Source organism: Myotis daubentonii, chromosome 1, assembly GCF_963259705.1.
Source record: "Myotis daubentonii chromosome 1, mMyoDau2.1, whole genome shotgun sequence".
NCBI classification, from domain to species: domain Eukaryota; kingdom Metazoa; phylum Chordata; class Mammalia; order Chiroptera; family Vespertilionidae; genus Myotis; species Myotis daubentonii.
In genome coordinates this window covers 224,910,777-224,927,718 of record NC_081840.1, presented here as the reverse complement: position 1 = coordinate 224,927,718, position 16,942 = coordinate 224,910,777, and the positions used below count along the sequence as shown (strand labels likewise).

The 16,942-nt window shown below is 35.4% G+C and overlaps 1 protein-coding gene across 24 annotated transcripts in view; it reads right to left on the bottom strand.

Annotated features, from left to right (window-relative positions):
* The window catches only part of LOC132220886 (ligand-dependent nuclear receptor corepressor-like protein), a 151,306-nt gene that overhangs the window by 24,686 nt on the left and 109,678 nt on the right, over nucleotides 1-16,942 (bottom strand). For 20 of the 24 annotated variants that reach the window (XM_059674565.1, XM_059674557.1, XM_059674548.1 and 17 more), the window contains 2 exons: nucleotides 8,885-9,136; nucleotides 7,010-7,100 (listed from right to left, as the gene is read on the bottom strand). In XM_059674565.1, the coding sequence (XP_059530548.1) occupies nucleotides 7,010-7,100; nucleotides 8,885-9,136 (343 nt within the window). Of the gene's footprint in view, nucleotides 1-2,087; nucleotides 5,679-7,009; nucleotides 7,101-7,198; nucleotides 7,397-8,884; nucleotides 9,137-16,942 lie in introns of those variants that run through there. The other 4 variants (XM_059674718.1, XM_059674728.1, XM_059674708.1 and 1 more) reach the window with 3 other exon arrangements.

Genomic DNA, 16,942 nt, shown 5'->3' with positions numbered 1-16,942 from the left:
TATTTGAATAGGAAAAATACCAAAGCAAATTTTGAACATTAGATCAATTTTTTTCAAGGAAAAACAACACTTTACTAGATTCAACCAATATTTCACTAAAACTAGCATATGATTTAACATAAATAGTTATCAAAGTGAGAATAGATATGAAATTACAATAAATCTTCTTAAATCCATTGCCACCTCTAGACAGATGAAAATAGGATATGACCCCTGTAACTTTTCCTTTCTGAAAACAAATTTTCATAAGTTTTATCATGGCTGGGAGTGTAAAATGATGCAACTAACTCCCAAGATTCAATATTAGATCATTTAAAAAATATATGTAGAGAATAAAGGCAGGAGGAAATGTTAGCTATCAAATATAAATATAAGAATAAAATTATGCTCTTTTTCAGCAAATTAAACATTATAATTTTCACATAAGCAAATGAAAACCCAGAAAAGTTCTGATAAGCACGATTCAACAGTTTCTTTAGTTATGTTATGGCCTATTAAACATATCTGTGACTAACCAGTTAAACAGAGATTTGACATGGTTCTAAAGAAAATACATTACACTGTATTTTTTAAGGATTAATATGCTTGCCTAATAGTTCCTGAAATGCTTAAGTGATTTTTTCTATTAGTAAAGCCAAGTAAAATAATAAAAACTAATGACTAGTGTTAACTATTCTGAACTGCAATAATCTTGAAAACCACCACAAGATTTTTATATTTCTCTTCTGACATTCTAAGGATATCTATCTTTTAAAAGAGTTTCTTATTCAGTTTATTACTTCTATTAATGACATTTAAAAAATACCACAGTGGCCGAAACCGGTTTGGCTCGGTGGATAGAGCGTCGGCCTGCGGATTGAAAGGTCCCAGGTTCGATTCTGGTCAAGGGCATGTACCTGGGTTGCGGGCACTTCCCCAGTGGGGGATGTGCAGGAGGCAGCTGATCGATGTTTCTCTCTCATCGATGTTTCTAACTCTCTATCTCTCTCCCTTCCTCTCTGTAAAAAATCAATAAAATATATTTTAAAAAAAAAACCACAGTGGCTAGTAATTTCCACCTAATGCTATATGAAGAATAGCTTAATAAAGTTCCTAATTAGATATTCAGATTAGATTAGATTCAGTTATTAGATAACTAAGTCCTCAAATCATAAAACTACACAATATGCTTGTCTTCAAAATTTTTTCATATTTAATGCATGTTAAAATCTCAAAACCCAATATATGAAACCTAATATAAAAAATAGTTGAATACACATACGTCTACAATCTAGAATTTATTCCCAAATGATTACATAAAGGTTCTAAGATTGTACCTTTCATAGATGCCTTTTTTTGAATGCTAAGAAAGTTTCAAACCTTTTGCTATTTGATTTAGAAACCAAAACACCCTGCCTATCCTTTCTATGTTACTATCCGTTTTGCCCATTACAAGTTTTGTTGTTGAGATAGTTTTGGAGAAAGTCAATTTCTAATATTTAATATTAATAAAATTGCTTCCTAAAATGATTAAAGAAGTCAGTGTAGTCAGTCTTTTTCTTTGCTTTTCTTTTTTTTCTTTTACTGAATGAGTAAATCAATCACACACAAACAGTGTTGTAAATTTAAGTGCAAAAGCATTGAAGTGCTTTACTACAAATTACAACCTAGAAACACGTTAACTGAACAATTAAAATTCATACAATCAGATTTAGATATATAACAACACAAAGTAGGAACAGAATTACAGTACATTACAACACAAGACAGATACATGAATTCATTAGAAAATATTGTAATAAATAATTCATGAATTATAGTGCAATTGATTTATGCATAAATATAACTAATTGCCTAACAATCAGTTTATATTAACAAAATCTGTCAAAATCAAGGCAGCACAGAGTTTTACTAAATTACTGCGACAATGAAAATACTGCAATTAAAAAACAAATACAAGTATTTGTACTGTAAACTAAAAAAATCAGTCTCACTAAAGTTAGTATACAATTTAATATAAAATTGTCATTAGCTACCAGAAGTGGTTTAAACAACTTTACTGAACAGTAGTTTTCTAAAAACAGAGGCACTGTTTTTTCTTTTCCTTCTTCTTTTTTTTTTTAAATATAAAATACTTGAGGAACATTCAAATAAGTAGAAAGCACATAAGGTTTGCTTTCACCTTCATTAAAAGTCTGCTGAAACTGGATATTTCAGAAAATTGTCAATTGATAAATAGTAACTGGTAACTAAATTCATAAGGTACTTTGAAAGTTTAACATAAAGAACATCTTAATAGAATCACTGGGGAGAAGGGGAACCCATAAATTTCCCTGCCTTTCCTAGTTTGTATAATCAAAAGTTAACTCAATAATTAGAAACACTTTCTTTTAAAAGTCATGGGTTATTACCTATAAACTATCAAAAAATATTTAATTTACTATTTCTGACCAAAAATAAATAATACAAGTACTAAAATGCTGCAAATTAACTATAATATTACCTATAAAACTACTGATCACTGTGAAGTCAATAGCAAAATGATCCCTGATTTTATGAATCCTGTAAAGTTTTTGGTCAGGTCATCTTTTAAATGATATAAAAGAGTTCTGTTAAGTATCCCTTCACTATAAACTTCTCAATCAATTTGTTAATGTAAATATACTGTGAGGAATAAAAAAGCTCAATACAATACAAATGTTATGTAATGCATTCAAGCCCCCAAATTTTTGCAAGTAAAATTCTGTATAAAGAGGTCAATAAAATTGTGTTGAAACATTACTTTATTTTTAACTTTGTTTTTTAGTGGGAAGTGGGGTAATAGATTAAATAATCCAAGTTCTGGCCCTCACAAAATATGGCTTAATTCTTTAAAAAGAAAGATGACCCTGACATCTGCTGTTTTGCAATCTATTATGTATACTTTCTTGAAAAAGAAAAGAGCAAGAGGATTCATCATACCCTACTATGCAGGTAACATTAATAGCTAAAGAGTGTTCAGTGTAGATCTAAGAGACCAAATAACTACTTGTTTAGTTCCCACTCTTCAGTTTCTTTAAACATATGTAAGCAGTTTTAAAATGTAATAGCTGAAAATCTCTTTAGTATTACATGTATATGTGATTATTAGATACACACAAACACAAGTGTAAAAACACAAGTATTTGACAAGGTGCACTTTTTTTTTTTAAATTTAGCTTTTGGATTTACAAAAAGTGGCTTAGAGAAATGATTAAAACCTGAATTTTAACAGAGAAAAGGGGCACTCAGAGAATTTTGAATATATGAAGCAAATCCCCATTCTTTAAATGGAGGCACATGCTTTATAATATAATATTTTACTACTAAAACGGCATACTCCATAAAACCAACATGGATACTCTGAACCACATTTTTAAACTGCTATATAAAAATTACTGGTCTCTCTACGAGTCTGGTAAAAGTTAAAATGCACTGCCCAGCTTCTAACTACCCAATTAGTAGAGTTTACATTACTGAAAGTTCAAAACAGCTTCAGTGTTAAATATTTGTAAATCTATTCAAAACCCTGAACAAACTGCAAATTTGGTTATTAGCAAAATGATAATGTTTCGCCCACCAAAATGAAATCTGTAATTCATTTTGATAAACTGAAAATGTTTTGAAATGTCACAGCAGCAAATATATTAAAGTTACACTGAGGTTTTTCAATAGTAGGAGTGTATCACAATCCTTAAAATTTAAAGTAGTCATAACATCAACTAACCAGCACATTTAAACCAAAATTATCATTCTCAAGCTTTTTCTGTGCACATTATAAACATGCTCTAAGTTGCATTCCAACTTTCTTTTCTAACCTTACAAATTAGCTTATTTTTCAAATAAAAAACAAAATTAAATTATTTTAATAATTAAATTTAAATTACTTTTTGTTCTTAGTATTCCACCTTATATTAAAGAATTCTATAGCTGCTGGGGTTAACCATGTGTCAGTTTTTAAAAAAAAGCATATATCTTATAAACCCCAGCATCCTGCTAAATCAACTATTAAATGATAAATATTGAATTTCATTATATATATAATTTAAGGTTTTCTTTTCAATTCCTGGTGGATGCACTTGAGTGCATTTCATATTTCATAGAATGCACTACAGTGTACTAATACTGTATATATTAATTTTTCTTAGTATGGAGATAGGTCTCTATTTAAACTTTGATTGGTTGTTTGACATACTTACAATCACTGTAAGTATGTTATATTAAAATGTCTACAAACGATTAGTATCATCTTTCCATTATAAGATGGTTCAACTGAATGGCTGGAGTGGTCTTTCACCAATAAAAATGTTTCACTTGACAATTACTTGTTTTCCCACAATGCTTTATGCTATTGACTACTAAAGAAAACCTGAATCTTTTTCACCTATTTATACAAGGATTAAATACAAACTATCAGAAGTAAGCAATTATATAATCTGTCCACAGTGAAAACCCTGAATAAAACTTTTTTTCAAAAGGCATGTAAGTGGTTTTTGAACTGTAAAATTTCATGTCTCCTGTCAGAGTGAGCATCTGTATTTCCCACATGTGTGCATATAGACATACAAATACACACCTGTGCACACACACACACACGCAAACACACACACACAAACACACACACACAAACATTTTCCTAACAAGTAATCTACACAGGCTTGCTGCTGTTTTTGCAGCTGCCAGTCCCTGAATCTGTCATATTATATAACCCAGTGTCTGGTAATCGGAGTTTCTTCTTCGGAGGAGTCTTCAGTGTTCCAGATCTTTCTTTTACCTTGTATTCTAAAGTGCTGTGAGGTACCCCATAAATTCCTTGTGCTTTGGAAACACTCATTTTTCCGCTCATTACCATTGCAATAGCCTCTTCCATTATTTCATGATCATATTGCCGATAACGGCCACGTTTTTTCCTGGGCTGCTTATTATCTTTTCGATCCAATCCATCTTCAGTATTTTCAGAGGTTCCATCAACTGTTCCATTTTTAGAATTAAGACACAAAGGAGAGAGGTCCCCATGTATAAAATAAGAGTCAACACTTGAGTGAGTTATGGGCCCAGAACATTCTATTTTGTTCTGTTTAGGGAGTATATTTTTCAGTTTTTGGAGAGCTGATCCTTCAAGGACGGGAGAGGTTTTGGAAACTTGATACACAACATCCAGCAGACCAGGACCATCAGGTTGTGGTTTTGAAACAGAGCTTACTCGTAGCTGAGGAATTTTTAACTGTACAGTAGGATGTGAAGTTTCATATTGTAGGCTTTCATTTTTTTCTTTAAATTGAGTAACCATTTTCTGTAGAGTTAACTGATGGAGGTAACTGGAAGCTGTTGGGAATTTTAATTCTGAGGTTTCAAGTAGATTGAGTTTACTTTTTTCTGTGCGCTCTGCTTGAGCTCTTGCCCACAAGGCTACTTTCTGCAGCACTGCACAAGTTTCTTTACTGTCTTTATATGAATAGCTATCATTGAAATCTCGAGTTTTGTTTTTAAAAGATGCAGGCTTCCCTGCTGGTAAGGCTTCTAAGTGGAGAAGTAAAGTTTTTTGAGGTATGCCATAAAGTATGCCTGCTTTATTTATGTCCAGTGCTCCAGACTGAATGTCTTTCAAAGCTTTTGAGAGCAAACCATCTGCAAACTCAGCACTTCTTTCCACATAGTCCTCTCTGTTTCTGTGTAGTCTCCTGGATGGATGGAATGAAACGATGGTAAACTGATGCATGAGAGACTCTCACACAGCTATGGAAGGGGAGGGTCCACTCCTTTATTATACTCCTTGCTTAGGTAACATCACTGCTTATACACTTTTAAGTCTGTGAGATGTAGTAGTTACTCCTTATCAAAGCAAACGCTACAGTCCTGGTAGGACAATGTGTCAATCATACGGTGGCCTCAACAGGCAGACCTTCCAAGAACATAAAATCCTAATTCAGTATTTGTAAAAATATTCTCATGATGTTGCTATTCCTGACAGATGCTTGCAGAGCAACACTTAGATTTTTTACTTGTACAATTAGAGATCCATTATAAAAAAAAAAAACCCAACCCAAATCCTAAAGGAGTTTTTGTTAGTAGAAACGTGACGTTACCACTAAACAAGTAATAAAAGAGTCAACCCCTTTAAAGGAAATTTGTAGCAGTAATAATACTTCCAAACACAATATCTCATATTTCCACAAGACCCATTTTCCTCTAGACAAAAACTTACAATTGGAAACAAGTAGATAAGTTATATTTGGGTAAAATAATTTTAGATTTTGTAAATGTTTTTTTCTATTTCCAATGTATCGTTGTAATTTCAAAGTTTCTCAAACAGAAAGCTTAATTTACCTCATGATTCAAAACCTACTACAGCTTTAGTTTAAACAAATTAGACTCTACATCTAAGATTTAAATGTGACAAAAAAGCTTTCTGTGTAGTTTGTTAATGGGAAGATGCAAGTTACAAAAAAAAATCCAAAAATCCAACAGAACAGCATTTCACTACTAATTACTTATTAATTTAGTAACAGATTTTAATCAAAGCATTGAAGGACTTTTTGTGGTGATTACTAGATATATTACATAGTCTGCCACCACGCCTAAAGCATAATGGAAAAAAACACAAACACTATAAACTAACTATAAGAATTAGTAAGTACAGTACTTTTAAAATTTATTGTTTTAAAAAATTAAATAGTGAAATTACGTATTTCCCTTAAATTTGTCTCCTGAATATGGAATTTAAATCCTCTTTACTTGTCCTGCTTCTTAGTTTGTATTCTATGGTTAAGTTGGTAGTTCATTTTAGTAACATGAACTAAAGTTTGGTGATTGTTCTGATAACTTTTCTTTAACAGAAAGAATAAAAAAGAAAGAGAAAGGACAAAATGGAAGGTATGAGAGACAAACACTTATGAGTGACAAAGCCTCTGGAGAAAACTATATATGTCAATCTACTCAGAGTAGCATTACGAGTTCTCTGCAGAGATAATTTTATATTAATATTAAGTTATATTTCCTGGATATTGCTTACCCAGCCATTGAATTTTCAGAAGGATCACATATGGATGACTCTTCAGATTTTATGCTGATTTTCTTTGTAGAGAGATCTAACACTCCATCCCCTATAATTTTTGCAAGAGAAAAAACTTTATATTTGTAACAGATTAATGAAACAAACAGGCTATGATATAAAACCTGTTTAAAATCAACCCTTTGTCACCTTTCCCACTGTTTGCAGTGCACAGCCATCTGACTGCTCATCCATGACTGTTTCTATTCAAGGCTGCCCAGATGATGCTTTGGGAAAGTAGGAATGATGTCAATTGCACAAAAGAGAGCATAGAAAATATGATAATAAGTAAGAACAATAATTAGCATTTATTAGAACTAACAATATGTGGAACATATACTTTAGGTAAACTGTGACTCTGCATAACCAGTGTGTTTTTAGAAATTACAGTGTAAAATTTTACTATTTTAAACAACTGAAATGAACAACAGTTGAGTCAGTGCCTATATAATATGTCATGGTTATATACGTGATTGAATGAAGATATAACTTATAACAATATAACACTTTAGGAAAAATAGCAGCTACAAAACACTGCCTAAATATTTGTTATTAAAAGGTAGTTATTTTTAATTACTGTTATAATAGTGAATTTACATGAGTAAGATTTCAATGATTCAGATATACTGTAATAGGACAACTTCAGGATCAAGGAGAATAAAAATAAACTATGAATTTATAACACATCAATAAATAATACTGTTAATACTACTATATCTTTACCGACAGCTAAAAATTGAAAATTTAAACTGTAAGAAAGGAGTCATTATAAAAAACATATGCTTAAAAATATACTCAAAAATACTGCTGGGTTTTTAAAAAACAATCAAGTGGGTTTTACTATTATTATACAAATCTACTTAATACTTACGTGCCCTAGCAAGACACAAAGATGAAAAAAATAAGAACATATCTCGCCCATAACATACTATGCATAATTCAATAATAATTTTATTGAGTGCTTAGTATGTGCAAAGCACTATTTTAAGAATTTGGAGAGCAGCAGTAAAAATGGCATACAAAGTACCTATTCTCATGGTGCTTAGGACCTAGTGAGATAAGTCATACATACACCACCCCATCACCACCCAACATATTTTAGATTGAGGATAAGGGCTCCTTAAAAACAAACAAAGAAGAGTAAGCTGATATTTTTCTGGCTTCAAGGATTGACAATAATTTTCTTAACTTGTGTTAATAAAAGCTACTTGTTTTATCTTTTTGAGTCAAACACTTATTTGGTATCCTGTATAAGCACTTAAAAGGCCCCTGCCTCCTTTCCTCTGTAAATTATGGCTCTTCTTTCAATCAACTATTAGATAAATCCAATATAGTTCTCATCATTCAGGCTCTTATGAAAAACAGATCTCTATATAGTTAAGTACAAGATTACATTATATTTATCACATATTACCTTTTCTTTTTCCCCAGTTACATCAACAATTGAAGATAAATAAATTTCTTTTTGTTTTTCAACTAAGTGTAAAAAACTGAATAGGAAGTGTTTACTAAATGTTCTCAGCTGTATATTTTTAAAAATAATTTTTATCATATACATCTCTTTATTGTATACTTTGCTTTTAAGTTGCTTTTTAGGATTCTTTCACCATATACTTTATTATGAAAAGAGATTGAGAGCAACTCAAATTTCTTTTTTTATAAACAAAAGTCAAATGCAATACAAAAGCTCAAATTTAGCACTTCTTGCTAGTCCATATTACATAGGCTAATCACAAGTAATATTACTTGTAAAGTTTATCTATAAATATAACATTACATATATTTAAGAATATTAAAACATAAAATTATATATTACGCAAACACAAAAAGTCTTACCTTGCTGAGTATTTTGTTCTTGCATTCGATTCACAGTGAGGTCTAAGGGGCCTTCCTGTTCTTCCTGAAGGGAGTTTTCTGCTTGGTTCATTTGGATACTTTTACATATTAGACTTGGTCCAATTGAACCATTTCTATTCTCTTGAATTTTACCACTTTTTGAAATATACTCAATTGCAAACTGACGTATCATCTTTTTCATTAATTCCTGAGCAACTAGGGGAATGTTAGGATCACAGTTCTGAGGAAGATCTAGAGAAGAAATAAGTATAATAAGCATTAAAAACGGAAACACAAAATACCAATATTTAAACTTATCATTTTTATTACAAATTAATAATTTCAGAAGTCTTTTTAGTGTCAGTCTGTAATTGCTAATGGTTCCTAGGACTTTGCAATAGAAACCCTGTAGATTTAATTAGTATTATGATAACAACTTCAAACTTGGCACATTTAACCATTTCTTCAAAATAACATTTTTGTTCACAAACTAAAATATAAGTAAGAAATTAAGACATAGAAAGCTCAGCAATATGTCCAATTTTTAGAGTTTTAATTTAAATGTGTTCTACTAGATATTAAAACACTTTAGTATGTGAATATAAACTATATATAACCAAATAAATTTTAACTTAATATACTAAGTGCATGCATTAACTATTAAAGAAAACATCTAAACTTTCATGATTGTTAATTACTATTTAATTCTTCAATTCTGTCAAATATGCATTTCTTATACAGTTTAAATGTCATCATCAAGGATTTATTTTTCTTTTTAAATATATTTTTATTGATTTCAGAGAGAAAGGGAGAGAGAAAAACATCAATGATGAGAGAGAATCATTGATCGGCTGCCTCCTGCATGCACTTTTCTAGGGATCGAGCCCACAACCCCAGCATGTGCCCTTGACTGGAATCAAACCCGGGACCCTTAGTCTGCAGGCCGACGCTCTATTCACTGAGGCAAGCTGATTAGGGCTGGATTTTTTTCTTTCCTCAACATTTTATACTTAGAAATTTAAATCAGAAACAATAAAATAAAGAACAGTATAATCACACAGACAGCTTTGACCAAGTTTCAAGAATTGTTAGCATTCTGCCACACTCACTTTCTTTTAACTTCTTTTAGTTTGCAGAAATACTAAAAATTGTAGAATTATGACATTTCACTCCTACGTTTCAGCAAACATATACTAAGATTCTCCTATAAAAATGGCAATATCATTATTAAGTGCCTTAATTAATCCTTGATCCCCAAACATATTGATCAGCTACAACTATAATGATCAGCAATGATATTCAGTTCTACTTAAAACTTGTACAAGAGGTCAAAACAGTTGAATAATTTTAGTGAGAGGTACAGCATAAGGACAGACCAGTTATGAACACAGCATATAGTAGTGATAAAGTTTTGGTATTGGGGAGGGGGGTTGTTGGTGGCTTTTCACATACACTTCTGGCCTCAATCCAATGCTTTTATTTACTCTGTTCCTTCAAAGGTAGAATGGCTGGTAAATTGGGAAGTATGATTATACTTGATTAGGCTCCACAGAAGTGGTCCTACTTCTTGAGATACTAGTAACTAGTTCAATGCTCCTTAAATGCCTCAACTCTCACCCAGGCAGATCAGTGTTATGTTAATAGGTCTGCATTGATCCAGGGCTGTTTGAGACAGAAGGGTCAACTCTCTTTAGTTTGAGGGTTCAGTATTAGCTGGAGAACTTGCCTAAGACATGTGAAGGCAAATCTTTGAACTAGTATTTATTGTTACAGATCCCGGATTCTAAAATGCAAGAATGTTTGAAAACATACTATTTGGAGGTGAGAAGAGGCAACAAATACCTCCACTATGATCAATTCCATATTTGGTAGCAAAAAGTGACCTATGATAGCATGAATCTATTTATGGTCCTTGCAGAAATAGAAATATATTTGATCAATGGTGCTGAACCAGCTGGAAATGTTACATAATAAACTTTTCCATTATATTACATCTTTAAAAAATATTTTAAAATTCAGAAGAAACATCTGAGAAAAGGGACTGTGGGCCTATTTAAAAAAGTTAACATTTTAACTTTTACATTTATTCTTTGACCCAGTAGGAAAAAGAGACAGTATTGGTTTGGGGGTACTAGAGAAAAATAGACTTAGCTTATCTCCATTTTATAGTTTCTTTGTTCACAAAAAAGGAAATAACAGAACCTTGAAAATCATAATAGGACTTGTTCACAGCATATTTTTTAAAAATATATATATATTTTATTGATTTTTTACAAAGAGGAAGTGAGAGGGATAAAGAGTTAGAAACATCGATCAGCTGCCTCCCACACATCTCCTACTGGGGATGTGTCCGCAACCAAGGTACATGCCCTTGACCGGAATCAAACCTGGGACCCTTCAGTCTGCAGGCTGATGCTCTATCCATTGAGCCAAACCAGTCAGGGTGCTCACAACATATTTTAAGATTATATGAGATTGCAGCTCAAATACTTGACATTTTTACAGTGTGGTAAACATTAGCTCTTAATTATAGTGGAAATAACAAGATAAAAAGATGCAAGCTAAGCAATTATATTTTATTTAAATCACAAGATGTCAAATAAGTAAAAATATTATGGCAAATATAAAATTATTAACTGGGAAAATAAAAAGGACATAATAGCTAAGCCCATGTGATATTTTTTGGTATAGCCCAGTGTTCGGCAAACTGCGGCTCGCGAGCCACATGCGGCTCTTTGGCCCACTGAGTGTGGCTCTTCCACAAAATACCACCTGTGGGCGCACACGTACAGTGCCATTGAAACTTCGTGGCCCAGGCGCCGAAGTCGGTATTTTGTGGAAGAGCCACACTCAAGGGGCCAAAGAGCCACATGTGGCTCGCGAGCCGCAGTTTGCCGACCACTGGTATAGCCCATTACCACATGTAACCTAAATAAAGTGATTTACCAAAACAAAAAATTTCCATGCTGCCCATAAGGATTTCAGTTTATACCATTACTTGATTATTACCTCCAGGAATCTTTGAAGGTTTCTGTGAACAATCTTATTCACCTTTTTTCAAACCTAATTTTGCTTCACATTATGTGTTAAAAGGAAATACTGAATGTACTTCTAGGTATTTTGGTTAACTGTTCTGTAATTTATTGATCAATGTCACCTTATAAATTTAAAATAATTAAATTTTCCAAAAAGAGCAGAATATGATTGAGTTTAGACCTAAGTTTTTAATGCAGAATAGATATCATTACTCTATTCAATTCACCTACTCAGATTTTGCCCCTTTATATTGGGGAATAAGTCTATGTGTGAAACCAAAGGACTTGGCAAAAAATAAATTAAAAAATAGGATAAAAAAGAGAAAAAGAGAGACAATAAAAATGCTGCTCAGTTGCTAATTAGCTAATGAATCTTCTAAATTACATGTACAAGCTATTATAATTACATAAAGCAAATGAGTTAATTAAAGATCTAGGCCAGGGATTAAACTCGTTTTGAAAGATCAGGCAAATAATAAATATTTGGCTAGAAGATAAAACGTTGCCACTAGGAAATGGTGTCTACTGCCCGCAAGAAGACAGAAGAGCCTGGCTGGTATGGCTCAGTGGTTGAGTGTCAACCTATGAACCAAGAGGTCATGATTTGATTCCTGGGCAGGGCACATGTCCGGGTTGTGGGCTCAATCCCCAGTAGGTGGTGTGCAGAAGGCAGTCAATCAATGATTTCCTCTCATCATTGATGTTTCTTCTATCTCTCTCTCTCTCCCTTCCTCTCTGAAATAAAAAAAAAATATATTTAAAAAAAAGACAGAAGAAACTTATTTTTGCTCTATCTTTTCTTTTCTCAAATTTAATTAATTCAAAGTTTAACATGCTCTTTGTGGGTAGCCAGTATCAAGACCGTCCGCAATGATTTCCACATCTTGGTTTCCTACTGCTGTGTAGTTCCTTCCACATTGTATCAGAGGTGGTATGTGTGATTAATAGCATAGCACAGAAATGTAACTCATTTCTGATATTAGGTTATATAGGTACTAGGGGCCCGGTGCACGAAATTCGTGCACTGGGTGTGTGTGGGGAGGGGAGTGTCCCTCAGCCCAGCCTGCCCCCTCTCACATACTGGGAGCCCTCAGGCGTTGACTCCCATCACCCTCCAATCGCAGGATCGGCCCCTTGCCCAGGCCTGACGCCTCCGCCAGAGGTTTCAGGCTTGTACAGGGGACCCCCATCTCCCCCTGATCACTGGCTCTGGCCCCCACCCAGGCCTGAGGCCTCTGGCCCAGGAATCATGCCTGGGCAGGGGACCCCCATCTCCCTCTGATCGCTTGCTCCACCCCCCGCCCAAGCCTGACGCCTCTGACCCAGGCTTCAGGCCTGGGCAAGGGGACCATCATATCCCCCCAGTCCCCGGCTCCGCCCCCCGCCCAGGCCTGACGCCTCGGCCAGAGGAGTTCACCCTCATCACCCTCTGATCACCAATCACCGGATCAGCCCCTTGACCAGGCCTGAGGCCTCCGGCAGAGGTGTCAGGCCTTGGCAGGGGACCCCCAGCTCCCCGTGGTTCCAGGCTCCGCCCCTGCCCAGGCCTAATGCCTCTGGCCTAGGCGTCCGGCCCGGGCAGCAGGGATCCGCAGCTGCAGCGGCCCCGCGATTGTGGGCTCCGCTTTAGGCCCAGGCAAGGGACCCCTAGCTCCCGGGACTGCCAGCTTCGACCGTGCCCAGCTCCCATCGCTGGCTCCACCTCTACTTCCTGCTATCACTGGCCAGGGCGGCAAAGGCACCTGATTCTCCAATCATGGCTGGGGGGCAGGGCAAAGGCGGCCCCAAGGCCGCCTTTGCCCTGCCCTCCAGCTCTTAGCTCCCCCCTGGGTTTCCGATCACTGTCAGTGGCAGGGGGCTTCTTCCTGCTTTCCCTTTCACCTCCCTGCATTGTGCCTACATATGCAAATTAACCGCCATCTTGTTGGCCGTTAACTGCCAATCTTAGTTGGCAGTTAATTTGCATATAGCCCTGATTAGCCAATGAAAAGGGTATCGTCGTACGCCAATTACCATTTTTCTCTTTTATTAGATAGGATGTGGTTTCTATCTTGGATACTCCTGAATATTGATGTTCGCTGCCTCCTCTCTGCTCCCACCCTTACTCCATCCTTGCATCTCTCTCTCTTTCACTACCAATTCTGGAGGAATCCATACTGTAAGCAACCCTATACTGAGGCTCATAAGAGTTTGATATTCTTGAGCCAAATGAAGGAAACTGGAAGAAGGTACTCCAGATCAATCAAATGCCATATGATGCCAACCTACCTGACCCCTTGATTGCTGCCAAATGAAAAACTGCCGGAAACATCCAGCTGAGCCTCTCTCAGATTTCTGGCTCAGAGAAAATGTGAGATAATAAATGTTTGTTATTTTAAACTGCTAACTATTGGAGGTAATTTGTTAAACAGTAAAAGAAAAATAATAAGATTATGGTATACATTGGTGGGATGCTGCTGTATTAAAACCTAAAATGTACATATCGCTTTAAAACTAGACAGTGGACTTTGGGGAGAGTAGTAAATATAAGTCTGAAATACATTGAAGAAATTGTGAATAGAAGCTTCCTGGTCTTTGATAAAGCTGGAGTGTGAAGACTTGTAGAAAAATGAGGTAAATGTTATTGGAAAGTGAAGGAAAGAATATACTTATGTAGTGGCAAAAAGACAATACTTGTTTGTAGTAAGTTGGAAAGTAAAAAATGTGCCTAATGAATTGGGTCATCTATTTAGGGAAATTTCTAAGCAAAGTGTTGACATGCCTTTTGATTTCCTCTTGCTAATTATCTATACTAATAAAAGCCGAGGTGGTCCTTGCATTGTCACAAGATGGTCGGCAGGGGAGGGCAGTTGGGGGTGATCAGGCCTGCAGGGGAGGGAAGTTAGGGGTGACAGGCCTGCAGGGGAGGGCAGTTGGGGGCGACCAGCCAGCAGGGGAGGGCAGTTGGGGCCATCAGGCTGGCAGGGGAGGGCAGTTGGGGGTGATTGGGCAGGCAGGCAGAAGCGCTTAGGGGCAATCAGTCAGGCAGGCAAGTGGTTAGGAGCCAGCAGTCCCGGATTGTGAGAGGGATGTGGCCTAAACTGGCAGTCGGACATCCCCCGAGGGGTCCCAGATTGGAGAGAGTGCAGGCCGGGCTGAAGGACACCCCCTTGTGCACGAATTTCGTGCACCGGATCTCTAGTAGTAAAATATAAGGAGAAAGATATATACTAAAGAAAGGACTATTAAATAAACAAAAAAACAGGTCTTAATTGTTTTGAAAATTTTCAGTCAATACAGATAGTAAATGAGTCTAAAATTTAGAAAGCTTGAGAGCCCTAGCTGGTTTGGCTCAGTGGATAGAACATCGGGCTGCAGACTGAAGGGTCCTGGGTTCGATTCTGGGCAAGGGCATATATCTCAGTTGCAGGCTCAATCCCCATACGGGAGGGAATCAATCAATGTCTCTCTCTCTCACATTGATGTTTCTCTGTCTCTCCCCCTCCTCTCTCTCTGAAAAATCAATGAAAAAATATCCTCAGGTGACGATTAACAAAAAAGAAAGGTTGAGCAAAGGCTAAACCAGGGGAACAACCAGGAAAATATGCTTCAGAAAGCTGATGGGTTTTCTCTAAATTTGACCTTCTTAATAAAGTTTTGGGTATCATTTGAATTTTTCATTTTCATTGTTTTGTGGGAGGAATTTCACTCCACTCTTCCAAACAAAGAACTCTGGAAGTAACCAAAATCTTTTGAGAAAGTGTCTATTCAAGAACACTGGTTAAATCTCTGTAAAAACAACAAGCTATATAGCATTTCAAATTGCCCTATTCCTATCCTCCCATGATAGTTCTGAGGTAGCCTTCCCCAACACATTCACAGTTCCTAAGCAAAGACAGAATCTCATGGTCCTAGAAATTTAAGAAAATCTCTGTTCAATCAACAGTTAACAACTACCTAACTAAGAAATGTCAGTGGCCACAAAATAAGAAAAGTGACTTCACAAATCAGTCCAGGAAAGTCACTTACCAAATAAGTGACAATAACACACAGCAACAACAACAAACTCTGAGGTGGGGGATAATCTGATTCCCATGGCTGTCACATTGTATTATTTAAAACATCCAGTTTTTGAAACAAAACATTATGCGAAATGCAAAGCAAGAAGTAAGGCCTATACCAGTGGTTCTCAACCTTCTAGTCCTTTAAATACAGTTCCTCATGTTGTGATCCCCAATCATAAATTATTTTCGTTGCTACTTCATAACTGTAATTTTGCTACTGTTATGAATTGTAATGTAAATATCTGATATGCAGGATGGTCTTAGGTGACCCCTGTGAAAGGGTCGTTTGACCCCCAAAGGGGTCGTGGCCCACAGGTTGAGAACCACTGGCCTATACAAAGGAAGAAAAAAGTCAATAGAAAATGTCTCTGAGGAAGTGGAGATATTGGACCTACTGGATAAAAAGTTTAAATTAGCCATTTTAAATATGTTCAAAGAACTAAAAGAAACCATGTATAAAGGAATAAAGGAAAGCATCAGAAGAACATCTCACTAAATAAAAAATATAAATAAACAGAAGTTTTTAAAAAGAACCACACAGAAATTCTGAAGTTGAAAAGTACACTAACTAAAATGCAAAATTCATTAGATGGATACAATAGCAGATTTCAATTGACAGAAAAAATAATCAGTGAGCTTGAAAGTAGGCCAATTGAGTTTATCCAGTCTCAGGGGAGAATGGAAAGAAGAAGGGAATAAAGGAAGAAAATCAGGCAGGTAGTAAGATAGGTAGAAAAGAAGAAGGGAGGAGAAGGAAAAAAGGAGGAAAAAAAATAAAGACAATGCCAAGTTCTCTTTTAAAGAAGAAATCTAAACAGAGCCTCAGAGATCTGTGAAGTATACCAACATACACAAATGGTAGTCCCAGAAGGAGATAAAAGAGGCACAAATATTAGAAAAGATGTCCCAAATTTTATGAAAAACATTTATTAACATATCCGAAAAGCCCAATGAACTTCAAGAGGAATGAAAGAGAAGTC